The 18821-nt window shown below is 49.8% G+C and overlaps 1 protein-coding gene across 2 annotated transcripts in view; it reads right to left on the bottom strand.

The window, feature by feature from the left end:
* NEK10 (NIMA related kinase 10) overlaps window positions 1-18821 on the bottom strand; it is a 1348206-nt gene that overhangs the window by 857634 nt on the left and 471751 nt on the right. For both annotated transcript variants that reach the window (XM_085630543.1, XM_085630544.1), the window contains exon 10: window positions 1429-1508. In XM_085630543.1, the coding sequence (XP_085486669.1) occupies window positions 1429-1508 (80 nt within the window). The remainder of the gene's footprint in view (window positions 1-1428; window positions 1509-18821) is intronic.

Consider the following 18821-nt stretch of genomic DNA (forward strand, 5'->3'; position numbering starts at 1 on the left):
AAAACAGCAGCAGGTCAGGAACAAGTCATAACTAAAGCTCAGGAAACACTGGAAACAAGGATAGCAAAAGCTACAATGACCAACCCTAGGCTGAAGGGAGCTGGGGCTTAAAAGAGCTCACAATAAGTACAAGCATCAGGTGTGAGAAGGCTGGCAGCAGCCAGCCACAGGTGAGCTGAATTAATCCACCCATCCGTATCCAGCAGGAGTAGAGACAAAGCAGTGAGCAGGGGATTATAGGTAATGGAGTTTCCAGCATGAGCAGACTGGCTTCCACAAAGGTCGGCATGGATTGGGAATGGATGTCAATTCCTAAATGGTGTCCAAATGCCTGGAAGTCAGTATATGCATGCAGGGGAGTGTCTGGAAGCATATTAGAACACTGGAAAGCCCCACAATTCAGCCCACTGGTGGTGGGCACGGGAGCACAGGGAGTGAATCGTGATAACTTTAGAGGTAACTTATGAATGTATAACAATAGACTTTTCATAAAAGGGCAAAGTCATTCTCCCCTGCCATGGATCACTGCAATACATTTAAACTGCAGGCTAGCCAGAGGACAGCAGTAATCCTCGTAGAAATGTTTTTTTTGTCACATATGTGGGTGGTGTAAATATACACTACAGCCACACGTGACATTTACTTTTCCATGCCAGATGGTGCACTTTATGTACCAATTACAATGGTCTTATATGAATGTTTACAAGCCCAACTAAGGGCTTACAATGTACAGCACATGCTTTAGTGGAGAAGCACTGTACTACTGTTGAGCAGTGGTAAAGCACAAAGAGCCTTAAAGCCAGCAGAAGTAGGATCCAGAAAAAGGTAAAAAGTCTGGGGTGACCATGCAGAAAAGGTGAATTTGCTACAACTGCTTTTTGAAGTTTAAAGATTCCCTAAGTGAGGTACAGATCAGGGCCTATATTAAAAGGTGTGTCCCAGGCAACCTGATTCCACACACACACAGCAGCCCTGTACAGAATGTCCCCTGAAGATGTGTTGTATATGTAAGGTGATGTACGTTGAGTCAGTAACAGTGAGGTTTCTGTAGGAATACAGGGAGAAGCCAGCTTCATAGGGGTCTGGCCTTAACAACCTGAAGCAGCTAGAACAATATGGCAGAGGAAGTGACGATGTTGTCACGTGATCCATCAGCTTCTCTATGCCTTGGACCACAGGTCAACTGAACTATAAACAAGACATTCTTCTTTTTGGCACAGAAAAAAAACAAATGTGTTTTGGAGCACGTTTTCTAGAACAATAGCCCACGAGGATGATTTGTGTGCCTAACAAATATTTATAATGATAATTATATAACAATTTCACATACTCCTCTGTAGCAAAGCAGTGCAGAGAGACTGATAATGACACCGGATTGTGCCAGTATGTAAATCAAAAGAACAGCAAAGCACAGTACAATGAGCTCACCTTTCTGCCAAGCTGGTCAGAGCCAGGAGGGCTCCCAGCAGTACATTGTTATCCCTGGCTGCCAGCAGCTTCACCAGAGTCTGGGGAGGAAACAGATTATATATTATAATACACGTAAATATCACACTCTTTGTGATATCAATTACTTTTAAAAGATGGTCTTGGCACCGGGGCACAAGTCTGCGAGTAGTCAGTTTGCTGAGTGGGAGGTGGGTGAGTCAGGCAGTGAGAGAGTGAGTCAGTGGATAAATGAGTGAGTGAGTGGGCGAACTGGTAGGTGTGATTGAGTGAGCACGTGTGAGGAGTAAGCAAGTCGAAAAACAGGTTTGTTGTGAGGCAGTTGTACGTGTTCATATGAGTGAGTGGGAGGCTGGGTGGAGAGTTATTGGTTGAGTGACTGAATGAGAGAGTAGGTGGCAAGAAAACAAGTTACTTTCCTGTAACTGTAGTTCTCCAGTATTGGAGCTTTCATAGATTCACATGCCTGAATCATTCCCCGTCGTTGAGACGGGAGTCTCCGGTACATAAAAAAGCATTGCTTAGTAGTATAGCAAACTGAAAAAAGGCCTAGGCCCATTTTCCTTTGCAACCCATAACCTTCGTTATGTAAAAAAGGACTAAACTTGTCTCTGGACCAATCAGAGCCTCTCACCATCTAGAACCCTCCTGAGAGAACCTTCTGCCCCTCAGATTTTCATGCACTTGTGCAATAACACTCTTTGTGCTAAATCCGAGGTGAGTCTCTATGGGGAGGAGGGTGGGTTGCATGTGAATCTATGAAAACTCCAATACTGGAGAACTACAGTTACAGGTAAGTAACTTGTTTTCTTACTCCAGTATTGGAGCTTTCATAGATTCACATGCCTGAATCAGAATAGCGAGCAGTAAATAAATGCACATTTTTTGTTACCCAAGACCTGAAACAAGGGAACATATATAGTGTGATAAAAACGGTATCTCTAAACCAAAACACACATATCAAAAATACTTTGCAAATTGTATCCAATACAATAAACAACAATAAAAATGTGCAAATGTAGATAATAAAGGAAGGAGGGATGGTAAAGAAGGCTCACCGTTACTGGATAAGGTTCCTCAGCACCGATTTCCCCACTGCCACATCTCTTCCTGTGGCTGCATCCAAGCAGTAATGCCTGGTGAAGGTGTGCGTACTCGTCCAGGTCGCCACCCTGCAGATATCCTGGATCAGCACTCCCGCAAATAAAGCAGTAGAGGTGGACACTGCTCTTGTCGAATGGGCACAGACTCGTGCATTCAGAGGTCGACCAGCTGCCTGATGACAATACTCTATCGCACTGGAAATCCATCTGGCAATTCCCCTTTTTGACAAAGGGAAACCCTTCCTGGGTGCGCTGAAGGCAACAAAAAGTTGTGAAGACTTGCAGAAAGGCTTAGTTTTTTTGCAAATAGAACTTTAGACAGCGTTGGACATCCAGCGAGTGGAGAGCTCTTTCCGCCACTGATGTTGGTTGAGGAAAAAATCGTTTGAGAATTAGTGGCTCATTTAAATGAAAATCAGTTGGTACTTTTGGAATGAATTTTGGATTAGTCCTGAGTAGCATTCTATCCTCCTTGAATTGTAAGAAAGGGTCTTGGACCGTGAGAGCCTGAATTTCCCCCACTCTCCTGGCTGAAGTGAGCGCAATGAGAAGTGCAACTTTCCACAACAGGAATTTTAGATCTGCCCTGTGTATTGGCTCGAAGGGCTGTTTCATTAACTGGGAAAGAACAATGTTCAATTGCCAGAGAGGTGGTGGAGGTTTTATTGGAGGGAAAACCCGGAACAATCCCTTCATGAATTGTTTGATGACTCTAGCGGACCACAGAGATGGATCAGAGGCAGTCCTTCTGTAGCGTGATATTGCGGCTAGGTGTACCTTTATAGATGCATGAGCCAAACCGGACTTTGCCAAAAGCAAGATGTATGGAATAATCTCGTGAGCCGCCGAGTTCAGAGGATGAATGTTACATCTTTTGCACCATAAACAGAATCTCTTCCACTTCATCCTGTATGTTTTGTTCGTACTATACGCTCTGGCTTTAGATAGTATGTCCCTGCACTCCGTTGGGATGTTCAGATGTTGAAATTTGCAGTATTCAGGAGCCAGGCTGCTAAGTGCAGTAATTTTGGATCCGGATGAAGTACTTCCCCCTGGAACATCGTCAGGAGTGACGGTATCGGTTGGAGGCGAATCGGGCGTTCCTTCGACAGTAGTAGAAGCTCCGCGAACCAATGTTGCCTGGGCCACCATGGTGCTATCAGGATTATCCTGCATGGTTCTTTTTTGATCTTCATAACAACCCGCGGCAGGAGGGGAATTGGAGGAAAGGCGTATGCAAAGCCTGACCATGCCATCAAAAACGCATTCCCCCAAGATCTCCGTTGGGGAAGCCAGCTTGCGAAGAACTGGCATTTTTTGTTCTCCACTGTTGCGAAGAGGTCTACTGTCGGTTTTCCCCATCTTTGGAAGATGCTGTTTAGACTCCCTTGGTCGATCTCCCATTCGTGGCAGGCGGATTTGAGCCTGCTGAGAGTATCCGCCTTGATGTTCTGATCTCCTGGAAGATGTTCCGCTGTAATGGATATTTTGTGTTGCAGTGCCCATTCCCATATCCATTGGGCTTCATGAGACAGGTAGAATGATCTTGTTCCTCCCTGTTTGTTCAAATAGTGCATTGCTGTTGTGTTGTCTGTTCTTATCAACACGGCTGACCCTTGAATCCTTGGTAGGAACGCTAACAATGCTAAGCGGACGGCTCTGAGTTCCAAGAGGTTGATATGCATTTGCTGTTCGTGCCACTTCCAGCGACCGCTGACTTGGAGGTCCTGAAGGAAAGCTCCCCAGCCTTCCAAGGACGCATCTGTCGTAATCACTAGTGGGGCTGGTTGAGTAAGGAATGAAAGCCATGCGAGATGTTCCGTTTTCGGGTCCACCATGTAGCCGCGTGAACCATGGTCGGCGTTACCCTGAGTATATCTTCGAAGGATCCTTTCTCCTGATGCCATTGAAGATCCAGCTGCTCTTGCAACGGACGCATCCTTAGCCTGCAGAAAGGAACGAGGGGGATGCAAGATGACATCGTTCCTGTTAGAGTCGGGGATCTCTGATTGGCGCAAGGATGTCCTTGTGTCAAGCAGGGACCCTCTCCTCCACGTCAGGGCAAAGGATAACCCCTTTTGGAATGACCCTTGCTCACCCTCTAGGTGCGTGGGGTGAGCAGCCAAGGCGATTCTTCAGGCGTTGTTGGTTAAGCAATTATAATCACACACACAGTAAACACATTAATCCCCCCAGAAACGGACACCAGGCTTAGGTATGTGAAAATACGTTCCTTTATATAAAAATAGTTATCTCAATATGCAGAATTATCACTAGACTAGTAACGTTGTTTGGATGCCACCAGATTATCAAGCAGGCAAACGGTTCTTTAAGCGGATGCTCTTTTAGTCTCTTTTCAATGTCACTTGAGGGATTCCCGTCTTGACTTACTTCAGGCCTACCGCGGCGCACGCATCTGTCGTGGGCGCGCCTGCGCCGTGCACAGCTCCTCCCGGCAGCTCCGGGGCGGCGGGAGGTGAGACGGGCATGCGGTGCGGTGAGGATAACGGGGAAATAAGGCGGTGCGGGCCCCGAGCCCGATACTGGAACTCCTTTAGTGATGTGGAGGGTCTCTCAGCTTGGGAAGTGTTCTTGGGTCCTCAATCAGCGGGTGTGGGCAAGTAGGCAGGCACGGCCAGCGACCCTTAGCACGGCGGTGCAGGGGGGTCTCCACAGCGGGGCGGCGCGGCCTGGGGGTGTTCCAAGGATAACGGAGCAGGGTCACAGGGCACGGTCCGTGCAGCTGGTGACCCGGCGAAGATCACGATCGTTGGAAGGATTCCGGAGGGAGGGGTGACAGCGCTTTCAGCGAGCACCAGTGGCAGGCGGTGACAGGGGTGCAGGCAACCTAGCCCGGGGACCGAGAGCGCCTCCGGACGGAGCGGGGCTCTCACGGGGTTGAGGCAGGCAAGCTCCTGAGTGTCACGGCCCTAGGAGGGGCGATGAGGGGCGCAGTCTCTTTCCAGCGGGATGCACACACGGCTCGAATTGGAGGACGAGCAAAAGCACAGAGAACCCACTGGTCCTGGGGTTCAGTTCAGGGGGCAAGCTCAGATCAAGCCCTTGGAGAATGTTCAAGCACAAAGAGCAAAGTCTTTTCAGCAAGTCTCTTCCTCTCCTTTCTCAGCAAGGCAAGCAGCAGGCCAGCTCCTCCAGCGTCTTCTTCTCCTTCTAGTCGGGCAGAGGTTCTTTGTGGTAAAACAGGATTCTGATTTCTTAGGAGCCAGGCTCCTACTTTTATACAGTGATTCTTTTGTTCTTTAGCGCCAGGGGGCCTGGGCCTGGCCAGTCCAGTTCTGGAGCACTTTGTTATGGTGACTCTGCTCTTCCCTTTCAGCAGCAGGGCAGAGACATCAGCCGCTCCACAGGGGGCGGCGCCGGCTTTGTGGTGGCAGAGCATAGGTCTATTCAAGAGTCAAGGTGTACTCCTCCCACCCATCCTGGGGTCATCTCTCTACCCACCACCTGGCAGCCAACCTGCCTCTGGGGATTCCCCAACCCTGCTCCTTACTCTTACTAGGCAGAACACACACACACAGCAGAGGCGGACTGAAATGGCCAGGTCAGTAAATACTGACTTTCTAAAAGTAGTATTTACAAACCCAGGATATTAAAATAAACTTGACTACAAGAAGTATTTTATTATCCTGAGTTCAGGCATACTAAACTTGACATTCTACCATGCTCTCTGAGTCCACTGGGGTCACAGCGTGTAGCGACTCCAGCAGCCCATTCTGGCCTATGGAGAGCAGGTAGCCTTCAATAGTGAAAAACGAAAATGGCTGTAATTCACTACTAAGACATGCCACACACATCAGGGCATGTCCTACCTTATGCCTACAATGCACCCTGCCCTTGGGCCTACCAGAGGGGTGGCTAATATGTAGGTAAGGGAAGGTTTAGGAGGCTGGCAAGTGTGTGCACTTGCCCAGCCAGCATGACAGTACCAGACTGCACGCAGGTTCTGCAGTGGCAGACCCTAGACACATTTTACAAGGCCGCTTCTGTGGGTGGCGCAACCAGCGCTGCAAGCCCACCAGCAGCATTGGCATTCACAAGCCCTGGCACTCCTGGTGCACTTTACTGGGGACTGACAGTAAATCCAATAAACCAATCATGAACACCAATCAATGTATACATTTTACCATAGGGAGAGCATATGCACCTTAGCACTGATCAGCAGTGGTAAGGTGCCCAGAGTCATAAAACCGCCAACAACAGGTCAGAAAAATACTGGAGGAAGGCAAAAAGTTTAGGTATGACCCTGCAAAAAGGGCCAAGTCCAACACAACCCCCTTCCAGCCAAAACGCAGGGTAGACCAATCACCACTGTGATGGTCTTCCCTGCTTGGGGCGATAGAACAAGGACCTGGCCCGCAACTGCAGGGGCAGACTCCATTTCTACGCCAATCTGAACCTATCGGACTCCCTCTGTCCATACTCTCAGGGCCCACCAAGCCAAACCATGGGGAACCCTTCTCCTCACCTGGGGACACCACCTGTGCAACATCTAACCTTAACTGGCCCACAGGTGTGTCCCAACAGACAGACAGCAAAATGTTACAGTGGCCACTGACAGTAGTCAGGGATGAGACCCAGGCCGTATGCCTCTCAGGGCTCTGAATCCTCTGTAGCGCCAGGGAGCGGGGGGCAGTAGCCCCAGGTGCTTGGCACCCTTTGTCCATTCTCCCCCTTGTCAGGTCAGGTATGACATCCTGGCACTGACCGACCAGCCCCGGGACTGTACCCGGCGGCTGGACCAAAGACTGGGGTGGCCTCTCCCACACCTGGTCCTCCTCCTTGGGGCTCTGTACCCTCCCACCTGGAGTGGTACCCCTTCCAGAATTGCCAGGGCACCTGGGGCAGGTGTCCCGCACAATTCGCCCACCAGTTCAAGGGTTCTATCCTGCAACTGGGCGTCCAGGTCAGGGGGGACACCCTGAACCTGGCCCTCCAACCTGGGGTCTAAACCCTTCAGTTGAGCCGGGGTCAGAGGCGAGGACTCCCTCCCTCTGCACCCCCTTCCAGAGTACTGCCCACTCCCAACTGGCGTGGTACCCCCAGAAGCAACATGGGTCAGGACACTGATTACAGTGGTCCCACCCTCCAGGTCAGACAACACCTGAACCTGGCTTCCCAACCCTGGGACCAACCCATGCGGCTGAACGCTCGCCTGGCGCACCAGGACTTCCCGGGGAGCACGCATGCCCCCCCTGAGGGTGACACAGAACTCCTGTGTCGCGTGACAGTCGTTCTGGCGCTGATCTCCCGACCCCTGTCCATCCGACAGTGCCTGAAGATCCCCCAGGACAGAAGTGGTGTCACCATGGTCATTCACCGGTGACGCAGCCCTTCTGGCTGGCCCCTGACCCACTGGTTCTTCCACTGGGGACTCTTTCCCCCTCTCACCCCTCAATCTGGACCTCTGCACCCTCCCAAATGGAGCGGTACTGCCAGACACCAGAACTGATGGAGGTCTGATCACAGACACTCCTAGCTCACCAGACACTAGTGGATCCCGCACGACGGGCAGCCCCTCAGGACAGACTAGGCTCCCCACCTGGAGTTCCCTCCAAGAACCATCCAAGCTCTGAGACTGAGGTTGGGCACTACCGGGACATAACCCATTCTCACTCCTTCCCCTTACAGACAGGACGTGAGGCCCTACACCCCTCTCACTATTACAGGACCTAGCTGGGCTACTCTGAGCCACTTCCACCACACTGGGTTTGAAGATACCTGGACCACTCATCGTGGGATCACTCCCCAATGCCTTTCCAGACCCTCTGGACTCCACCAAAAGGTCTGCCTCCAATGTGAGCTCCCTGCGGTCAGAGAACTCACTCTCCAACAGGTGTTGGCATAGCTCTGGAAAACAGGGACTTACAATATGCTCTCCCACAATTGTATCACACAGCCCCTTAGCAGGGTTAACCAAACTATCCTTCACCTCACCATCCAGTGCCTCACACACGTACTCCACCCCACTCTCCTGAGACTGGCAAGACAGTATCTGACTGTCTCTGTCACACAACCCACACTCTTCTGGGCGGTCTTCACACTCACCCACCAGGACTTCAGTTTTGGGGGAACCCCTCTCCCTGCACCTCTCATCTAGAGTCAGTAGAGTGTCCCTCCCGCCACTAGGACCATGAACCCCTGCGCCAGTTACCCTATTCCCTTCAGGGATACTGCGCACTACTGGAGCTACCTCCTGCCCTTGAACCTCCTGGTGTATGTTAACCCCCTCCTTCAAGTCAGGCGCCATATCTCTGGGTGTGCGTACTACTCTCTCAGCACTGTAAACTTCAATATTGCTGCCACCATCTGAGCTGGATTCCTCCTCCCACTCAGAAAAGCTCAACCTCTGAGCTACGCACTTTTCTTGCTGCTGGGCTGAGACCCTCATGGCCTCAAGCCTCTCGAGCTCCATATCATATTTCTTCATTCTGAAGTCATGCTCCATTTGGCGTTGTTGTGCCTCCAAGGCCAACTTCAGCTTCTCCATTTCCATTTGTCCTGCCAACTTTGCCATCTCCATTGCATGCGCCCTGTCTGCTGCCCTGTCTGCCAGCTCCTCTGGCGACAGGACTCTGCTGGGCTCCCCAAGGTTGTCGGGTGGAACGATGTCCCCCGCATTCTGTGGGTCTCTTGACTCCTTCCAGGCTCTCAACGCCTTGGTGTACTGGACCTTCCTCTTGAATCCAGCATGGGGAACTCGGAGTTTTACACTGTAGCCTTTCAATTGCTCTACTGTGTATCCCTCCAGTTCCTCCCAATCCACCTCATCTATTCCAGAAATCACAGAGAGTGCTCTTCCAGCAGGGAGTGAGCCAGGCATGGCTGACGCAATGGTCGATGTCTCAACAAAGTTCAGAAAATGAAAACCTGTGGCTGCGTTACTTGGTCTGCTCTCACTATCTGGTGATTAATAATTCACTGTATGCAAATTACAAATGCAAATCCAAAATCCCAGCCGCTGCCAACAATGTTAGAGTCGGGGATCTCTGATTGGCGCAAGGATGTCCTTGTGTCAAGCAGGGACCCTCTCCTCCACGTCAGGGCAAAGGATAACCCCTTTTGGAATGACCCTTGCTCACCCTCTAGGTGCGTGGCGTGAGCAGCCAAGGCGATTCTTCAGGCGTTGTTGGTTAAGCAATTATAATCACACACACAGTAAACACATTAATCCCCCCAGAAACGGACACCAGGCTTAGGTATGTGAAAATACGTTCCTTTATATAAAAATAGTTATCTCAATATGCAGATTTATCACAAGACCAGTAACGTTGTTTGGATGCCACCAGATTATCAAGCAGGCAAACGGTTCTTTAAGCGGATGCTCTTTTAGTCTCTTTTCAATGTCACTTGAGGGATTCCCGTCTTGACTTACTTCAGGCCTACCGCGGCGCACGCATCTGTCGTGGGCGCGCCTGCGCTGTGCACAGCTCCTCCCGGCAGCTCCGGGGCGGCGGGAGGTGAGACGGGCGTGCGGTGCGGTGAGGATAACGGGGAAATAAGGCGGTGCGGGCCCCGAGCCCGATACTGGAACTCCTTTAGTGATGTGGAGGGTCGGCACCGGTCGGTGCGACTCTCAGCTTGGGAAGTGTTCTTGGGTCCTCAATCAGCGGGTGTGGGCAAGTAGGCAGGCGCGGCCAGCGACCCTTAGCACGGCGGTGCAGGGGGGTCTCCACAGCGGGGGCGGCGCGGCCTGGGGGTGTTCCAAGGATAACGAAGCGGGGTCACAGGGCACGGTCCGTGCAGCTGGTGACCCGGCGAAGATCACGATCGTTGGAAGGATTCCGGCGGGAGGGGTGACAGCGCTTTCAGCGCGCTCCAGTGGCAGGCGGTGACAGGGGTGCAGGCAACCTAGCCCGGGGACCGAGAGCGGCTCCGGACGGAGCAGGGCCTTCACGGGGTTGAGGCAGGCAAGCTCCTGAGTGTCACGGCCCTAGGAGGGGCGATGAGGGGCGCAGTCTCTTTCCAGCGGGATGCACACACGGCTCGAATTGGAGGACGAGCAAAAGCACAGAGAACCCACTGGTCCTGGGGTTCAGTTCAGGGGGCAAGCTCAGATCAAGCCCTTGGAGAATGTTCAAGCACAAAGCAGCAAAGTCTTTTCAGCAAGTCTCTTCCTCTCCTTTCTCAGCAAGGCAAGCAGCAGGCCAGCTCCTCCAGCGTCTTCTTCTCCTTCTAGTCGGGCAGAGGTTCTTTGTGGTAAAACAGGATTCTGATTTCTTAGGAGCCAGGCTCCTACTTTTATACAGTGATTCTTTTGTTCTTTAGCGCCAGGGGGCCCAGTCCAGTTCTGGAGCACTTTGTTATGGTGACTCTGCTCTTCCCTTTCAGCAGCAGGGCAGAGACATCAGCCGCTCCACAGGGGGCGGCGCCGGCTTTGTGGTGGCAGAGCATAGGTCTATTCAAGAGTCAAGGTGTACTCCTCCCACCCATCCTGGGGTCATCTCTCTACCCACCACCTGGCAGCCAACCTGTCTCTGGGGATTCCCCAACCCTGCTCCTTACTGTTGCTAGGCAGAACACACACACAGCAGAGGCGGACTGAAATGGCCAGGTCAGTAAATACTGACTTTCTAAAAGTAGTATTTACAAACCCAGGATATTAAAATAAACTTGACTACAAGAAGTATTTTATTATCCTGAGTTCAGGCATACTAAACTTGACATTCTACCATGCTCTCTGAGTCCACTGGGGTCACAGCGTGTAGCGACTCCAGCAGCCCATTCTGGCCTATGGAGAGCAGGTAGCCTTCAATAGTGAAAAACGAAAATGGCTGTAATTCACTACTAAGACATGCCACACACATCAGGGCATGTCCTACCTTATGCCTACAATGCACCCTGCCCTTGGGCCTACCAGAGGGATGGCTAATATGTAGGTAAGGGAAGGTTTAGGAGGCTGGCAAGTGTGTGCACTTGCCCAGCCAGCATGACAGTACCAGACTGCACGCAGGTTATGCAGTGGCAGACCCTAGACACATTTTACAAGGCCGCTTCTGTGGGTGGCGCAACCAGCGCTGCAGGCCCACCAGCAGCATTGGCATTCACAAGCCCTGGCACTCCTGGGGCACTTTACTGGGGACTGACAGTAAATCCAATAAACCAATCATGAACACCAATCAATGTATACATTTTACCATAGGGAGAGCATATGCACCTTAGCACTGATCAGCAGTGGTAAGGTGCCCAGAGTCATAAAATAGCCAACAACAGGTCAGAAAAAATACTGGAGGAAGGCAAAAAGTTTAGGGATGACCCTGCAAAAAGGGCCAAGTCCAACAGTTCCCAGCAATGATTTGTACTTGCGTACTGAAATAGACTTTTTTATAAAAGCCTGGGATAGAGATATTATTCCCAGCTGTCTTTCCTTGGAGGGGAACTCTTTGTTTACCACTGCATCTAGAATTGCTCCCAAGAAGGTGATGTTTCTTGTCGGCTGAAGAGATGATTTTTCTTCGTTTAAAGTCAGACCTAATCTGGCAAACAGTTCCACGCAAGCCCTTGTTGACGACCGGGCCGACGCTGCTGATGGTGCTTTGACTAACCAGTCGTCGAGGTAAGGAAATACTTGGTGTTTCTGCTTCCTTAGAACCGCTGCCACTGGAGCCAGGCATTTCGTAAAAATTGTCGGGGCTGACTTCAGGCCAAAAGGCAGTACCTTGAATTGGTAGTGTTCTCCGGCCACCATGAAACGAAGGTACTGCCTGTGGGAAGGATAGATGGGGATGTGAAAGTACGCATCCCGTAGGTCCAATTTGGTCATATGATCTCCTGGGTTTAATAGCAGCAGAATATCTTGGAGGGAAATCATTCTGAAGGATTGCTTCTTGAGGTAAGTGTTTAGGGATCTGAGGACCAAAATAGGGAGCCATTGGAGAAAGTTTTTCTTGACTAGGAAAAACCGGGAATAAAATCCCCTTCCTCTCTGGGAATTCGGTACCGGTTCTATTGCTCCCTTTCGGAGCATTGTCCGAATTTCTCGACGCATCTGATGCAAGTATTTGACCTCTTGGTGTTTTGGCGGTGTACAAGGGGGCGTTTGCAGAAGCTCTAGAGTGTGTCCGAATTGTATTATGTTGAGGACCCATTGGTACATACTTACTTGCTGCCAATTTTGAAGATGATAGGAAATTCTTCCACCCAGGGGAACATACGACATTAGAGGAATAGGTGTATTTGGATTCAGAACATCGTCATTGCTGACGGGTATTGTCTTTCCCCCGACGACCTCCTCGACCTCTAGGAGTAGATTTTGTGAAACCTCCTGTTTGTCGCTGCGCATACTGTTGACGGTATGGCTAAGATGAGGTGGAGTAAGAAGTATACCTGCTTTGTTGGTAACCCCCTCTATAGGAGGATTGGCCCCTACCTCTTGAGCCTCGAAAAGGAACCTTCCTATACTGCAGCGTTCCCAGTGATTTCGCTGTTTCTGCATCTTTTTTGATACTCTGCAAGGCCTCGTCAATGTGCTTCCCGAACAAATCTTCTCCATTGAAGGGAAGGTCCAAGATTTTATTCTGGACTTCGGGCCTAAAAGCTGTTGCTCTCAGCCATCCTTTTCGGCGTAAGACTGCGCTCCCCCCAAAGATCTGAAGCCCGTGGTCGCAATGTCCATTGTGCAATCTATGACTTCAGCCGAAGTCCTTTCACCTTCCTGGAGGATCTTGCTGGCTTCCTGTCTGTCAGCCTCTGGAATGCTGTCTATGTAAGGCGATAGGTCGTACCACATTTGCTTATCATACCTGCCCAGGATTGCCAGGGCATTCGCCGCCTTAACTAGAAGGGCAGACATGGAAGAAAACCTCTTCCCCGCATTGTCCAGACGCCTAATCTCTCTGTCGGGAGGTGTTGAAATTGGAGCTGATGGATTCCTTGATTTTTGCTGAGCCGCCTGGGTTATAACTGAGTCCGGCTTGGGGTGGCCTAATAGACAAGCTGGAGCATCCGAAGGCGCTTTATATTTTTTGGCTAGTCTTGCGAGTACTGGGGTAACCGTTGCTGGTGTCTCCATGACCTTGAGACCTTCCTCCCATATATGACTGACAATCAGAAGAGATCGAACTGCCCTACGATACGGCTCCTTGAAATCATACAAGAAACATTCTGTCTTGTCAGATGACATGGTGAGCGCAAATCTGTTTGTAGCTCTCTCCGTTAGATTATGGAACCCCCCGATGTCCTCCGGAGGAGAATCGACAGGTTTCGGTGAAGGAGAAGAAGGCGACGGAATTAGATAATCGTCCCATTCTTTACTAGGGTCTTTTATCTCTCTCTCTTCCTGTTCATCATCATCAGAGGTGTCTGGATCCGGTTGTGGTAGTGGTGATATAGGCAAGGTCGCAGGTAAAACCGCTTGCAGTCGCACTGGCGTACATGGAATAGAGTGTGATGTAGTCACTGGTATTCTTTGGGAAGTATGAGGTAAAGGATGCCTCCTCTTATAATCATCCAACATAAACTGCAAATCCGTTAGCAGTGAAGATGGAACGCTCACCATCTCTTCCTGATAGCTGGGGACGATCTTGAAATCCCCCATATTCATCTTCCCAGTCATCTTCTTGGCATTTTACATGCAATTTCGAGGGGCTACTGGCGTAGCCAAAGGGTCCATCATTATCTTTCTCCTGTGACTCTTCTTCCTCCAACAGGTGGGATGGTACTAGAGGTGTCACCTTGCTTGGAGATGTAAGATCTGGGGTAATCCTCCTCTTCCTGGTAAAATCCTGTTTTTCTGGGGGTTTTTCTCTCGTCGACCAGCCCGTCGACAAGATTGCCGTCGAAATCACCCACGAAGCTGTCGTCGCCGATGCTGCCGTTGACGCTGCCGTTACCGTCGTTGTTGTCGGCGTCGACGATCCTGTTGTCACTGTCATCGACGATCCCGTCGACGACGTAGTCGTGGTCATCGTCGATATCGTCGTCGCCGACGCTCTCGTCGTCGACACTGCCATCGATGACGCCATCGTCGGAGAAGGTATAGGTTCAATAGTGATTTTTACCTCACTTTTCTTCGTCGACGACGCTACTTTCTTCGTCGACAGTCCCGTCGACGACGTACATTTTTCCAATTTTTTCTCAGGAGGTGTAGAGGCTGGCTTCTTAATTGAATGCTTAACCTTAAGGGGTAATTTTGAGGGCTCTGAACTCGTCCTCTTAGTATGTTTTACCCCTGAAGCATGACCTTTGCTCTCCTTTTCTGTACTTGGAGGAGATTTTGAGGGACTGCGCTCTGAAGACCCAATCGTGGTCTTTTTAAGAGCCTTCTCAGGTCTTTCCCCTGAGGTATGAGCCTGAGAAGATCTGCCTCTTTTCTGAGATCTCCTTGAAGTTGTTGACGCCTCATCACTGTCACTAGACACAACGCCTTTCCTGGTCTTAAGTTTTTGGAGCCAAATTAACAGCCTTCCTTCATGATCCTTCAGTGTTTTATTAGAAAAGGTACGACATACCTTACATTCCTTTGCCTGATGGTGTGAATAAAGGCAGTATATGCAATCCTTATGAGGGTCGTATGTATAAAACCATTTTTTTTTTAAAGGTGGCGCAGGCTCTAAATAAACCTTTCTTCTCCTTGTCAGCCATTCTCCAGAAGTTGGTGAGGAAAAAGCGTTGAGTAAATTCTTCAATCTAGAACCGAACAGTAGAATTTGAGCAGAGCTCAAAGAAGACTCCCTAGCACAACGTGCGGTAGAAAAGGTGAGGGGCAGAAGGTTCTCTCAGGAGGGTTCTAGAGGGTGAGAGGCTCTGATTGGTTCAGAGACAAGTTTAGTCCTTTTTTACATAACAAAGGTTATGGGTTGCGAAGGAAAATGGGCCTAGGCCTTTTTTCAGTTTGCTATACTACTAAGCAATGCTTTTTTATGTACCGGAGACTCCCGTCTCGACGACGGGGAATGATTCAGGCATGTGAATCTATGAAAGCTCCAATACTGGAGTAAGATAAAGTGATACTACACGTCTACAAACAGTGCATTTAAGCGATTGAACTCTAAGTGGGGGCAGTATGTATTGATAAGACTGACCGCACACCAATGGCACAGAAGAACTATAAATAGAATTATCCACTTTTTCATCAGTATGGCATCAATATTGTTTTAAACACCTGTGGTTGTAAATGTAAAATAAAGGTTTAATATGTTTACATTAAACCAAGGTCTGCTGAACTGCTTTGTCTCATGCTGGTAGTACCAGTGGTTCAGTGTCAGTGGCCATAGGACAAGAGACCTCAGACTGAGTTGTTACAGCAGCAGGAACCTCAAATTCAGAGGACGTAACATGTGACAAATGAGTGAGTGCCCTCACGATAAAGAGGCTCACCCCGTCACCGATGACAGTCTCCTTGGAACCTAGTGGGAACCTGGCAGAACCAATAATAGACGGGCAAACACCTGTGACAGTCACCACTGTCCTTTCTGTCAGTAGGAATACTGGTGATGAAACACGAGGTCCTCACAATCAACTCGCCACAGATAATATGAAAGTTCAAAGCACACCAGCAGGAGGCACTTGAGATCTGTATAAATACTTTAAAGTACAGGAACCTGTTGAATAATGTTATGTTGTGTTATGCTATGTTATGCTATTCTGTGTTATATTATGTCATGCTATTGTGGTATTTCCCTGCTGTGTTTATAATGTTCTCTGTTAGCTGCTCAGCCAGTGTGAGTGTTCTGTGTGGAATGTTGGTGTGATGGACATGTTTGGAATGCTTGGGTGCCTGGTGTGAATGTTGACAGTTGAAGATGGGCTGCCAGTCCGGCCCTGTTCTTATGCAGTGTTCTTTTAAACTTTGTTTTGCTTAAAGTGTCCGTACTGCTGAGATTTCGGTATTGTTGTATGCTGGGTTAATGATATATTCCTTGTGTCTTGTAGGTGCTGGTTTGTTTCCACTCTTATGCTCAATGCATTCCAGCATGTCAGGGTGATTGTTTTTTTGCGGTCGTGGTGAGTGTGTGATCTGTAGTATGAATTGATTTGCTTGTGAAAATAGATTTGTGTACTAGTTCTTTTTTTAGGTCAGGTTGAGCCTCAACATTTGACATAACTTGAATATGTGTCACTTTATCTGGGGTATGTGTGACCAGTGTGTAACTAGATTTACAGGAAGTTGATCTTATTGTTTATGGATGCCGGTTGCTCATTTTTTGTGGGTTGGAATACCACACTTTTTGGAGGCATTTGTATCCCTTGTTTCAGGGATAGGAATGGGTTTTTGTCCCGTTTCCACATTGTAAGTCACACATCCCTTACATGAGGGGTGGCTTAAGGGGTGTCTTCCCCTTTTTTACAGTTTATGGGTGGTAGTCCCATTTAAGGCAATGTAGTCATGTTCCTAATGTGTGTAAGTCACCCTGTGCTTCACGTTAGTCATGTAGTTTGTGTAAGTCACCTTGTGCTGCACATTTGTTTATTGTCTTAATGGGTGTTAGTCCCATTCAACGCAGTTAGTTTTGTCTTGTAAAACAAAATGGGTTTACCCTTCTGTTGGACCTAACGTCCTTGGGGTAGCTTGGCTCAGGCCAAAGGGCTTTTATTCCAGTAAGGCATATCGTGCTTGCATCACACCCAACTCGCAATCTAACGCAACACCACTTAAAAATGATGCTCCACCGAATTTTGATGAAGTTTAGAAGAAGTCTTTATCTTCCCTCTTCAACATGACTAATCAGTTTCTTTTCATCCAGCACATTTCAGGGCAAAACATTTCATTACATTTGACTTGACAGTAACATTCCCCTCGTGTTTTACTTTAGCACAGCAGATATTTAAACACTCCCTGAGGCTTCCACCCTGCCTTGACTCTGGAGTGCAAATTCAAATCCTCACAGGCTGCGCTCCAAAGAACATTTACATAATACACAACTTCAGATGTTCATCTCAGTCTATACGGCGCTCTTCTGATAGATGGTTTCCCGAACTGCTATACTTTCTAAACCTTATACCGTCATTAATAATCAGCCCTTTACATATTGAGGTACATATTGAGATCAACAATGCTGCTGGCAGTCAATTAGGCACATCAAGGCAATTTACTTGCAGGTTACTTTCTCACCAATACGGTTCCATTACAGTTAAGCAGTGCATATAACTTATTCTGTTGCTAGACTTCAAACTGCTACCTCCTGCGCTATGCTTGAAATCGTCAATGCGTTAACTTCAGTCACACGTGGGGAATTTTACCAAAGTGCCGGTATTAATAGCTTGAACCGGTATTTCTCCAAGGGACCAGTAACTGGGTTTAACAGGTCATCCTTTGGCCTAAAGCGTGTACTCTCCAGAACCTTCCCCCTGTTATCATGCCCAGCTAACTGTGTACACCTGGAATCCTCCTCACGAAGCGGTGCTCGCTTGTCGGCCAAGAGGGAGACTTCCTTAGGGCGGTTGAGGACAGTGCACACCCACCGACCACCTCCCATAAGGGCTTCCCCGTGGGGTGATTTCCTCAGTTGGCGGGGTCCTCGCTCTTCCGCCAACTTCCACGCTGCCGCTCCACTCTTTAGCGGACTCCCAGGCCAGGCGCCGACTCGACTCCACTCCAATTCCTCAGTCAAGCGCACCCGCAGCCGCCAGTAGCAGCGCGGCTTGCGGGGGCGCGGCTTGCGGGGGCGCGGCCTCCACCCTCGGCTGGCAGCAGGGGGGTGGCGCTACGGCATTGGCCCTGCTCACGTGACTCCAGGACGTCGGCTTCAAGGCCGGTCCCGTCCCGTGCTTCCTGGATGCAGCTTTCTCCTCAGCCGACAGACGCGATGCTCGCTGGCTACACCGAGGAGTCCCGGCACCTCCCCAGACCTCCCAGCGATCTTAGGCTACTCCCTGGGGATCTCAGGCAATCCCACAAACCCGGAGCTGCGGCGGTGAGGGTACCAGGTAGAGATCAGTGGCAGGGGGGGCGGAAATTAAGGGTGCAAGGCTCACATTAGAGCAGTTGAGTAGGCCCGCCAGTCTTTGGATTATTGGGCACGATCCCTTCCCCTACAGCCAGGGAAGGTGGACAGTCGCTAGGGCCAATTGGGGTCAAAATCCCAGGCAACAACAAGGATGAGGGCAATGTAGTCCCAGACGGCGATTCTTCCCCTTGGTCCTACTTCAGGGTTTCTGACCACGCTGAGGGCCCCAAGATGACGATGACCCCCAGAGTCATTGGCTGTGTTCAGGGACCGGTCAGAAGGTTGAGGGTGGTGTCAGCTGCTGCGGGAAGTCGCGCAGACCCGAAGACCTGTCAATTCCCTATCTAGCGCAGCCACCTCCCCACTC

This window comes from Triturus cristatus, chromosome 10 (genome assembly GCF_964204655.1).
Source record: "Triturus cristatus chromosome 10, aTriCri1.1, whole genome shotgun sequence".
Lineage (NCBI taxonomy): Eukaryota > Metazoa > Chordata > Amphibia > Caudata > Salamandridae > Triturus > Triturus cristatus.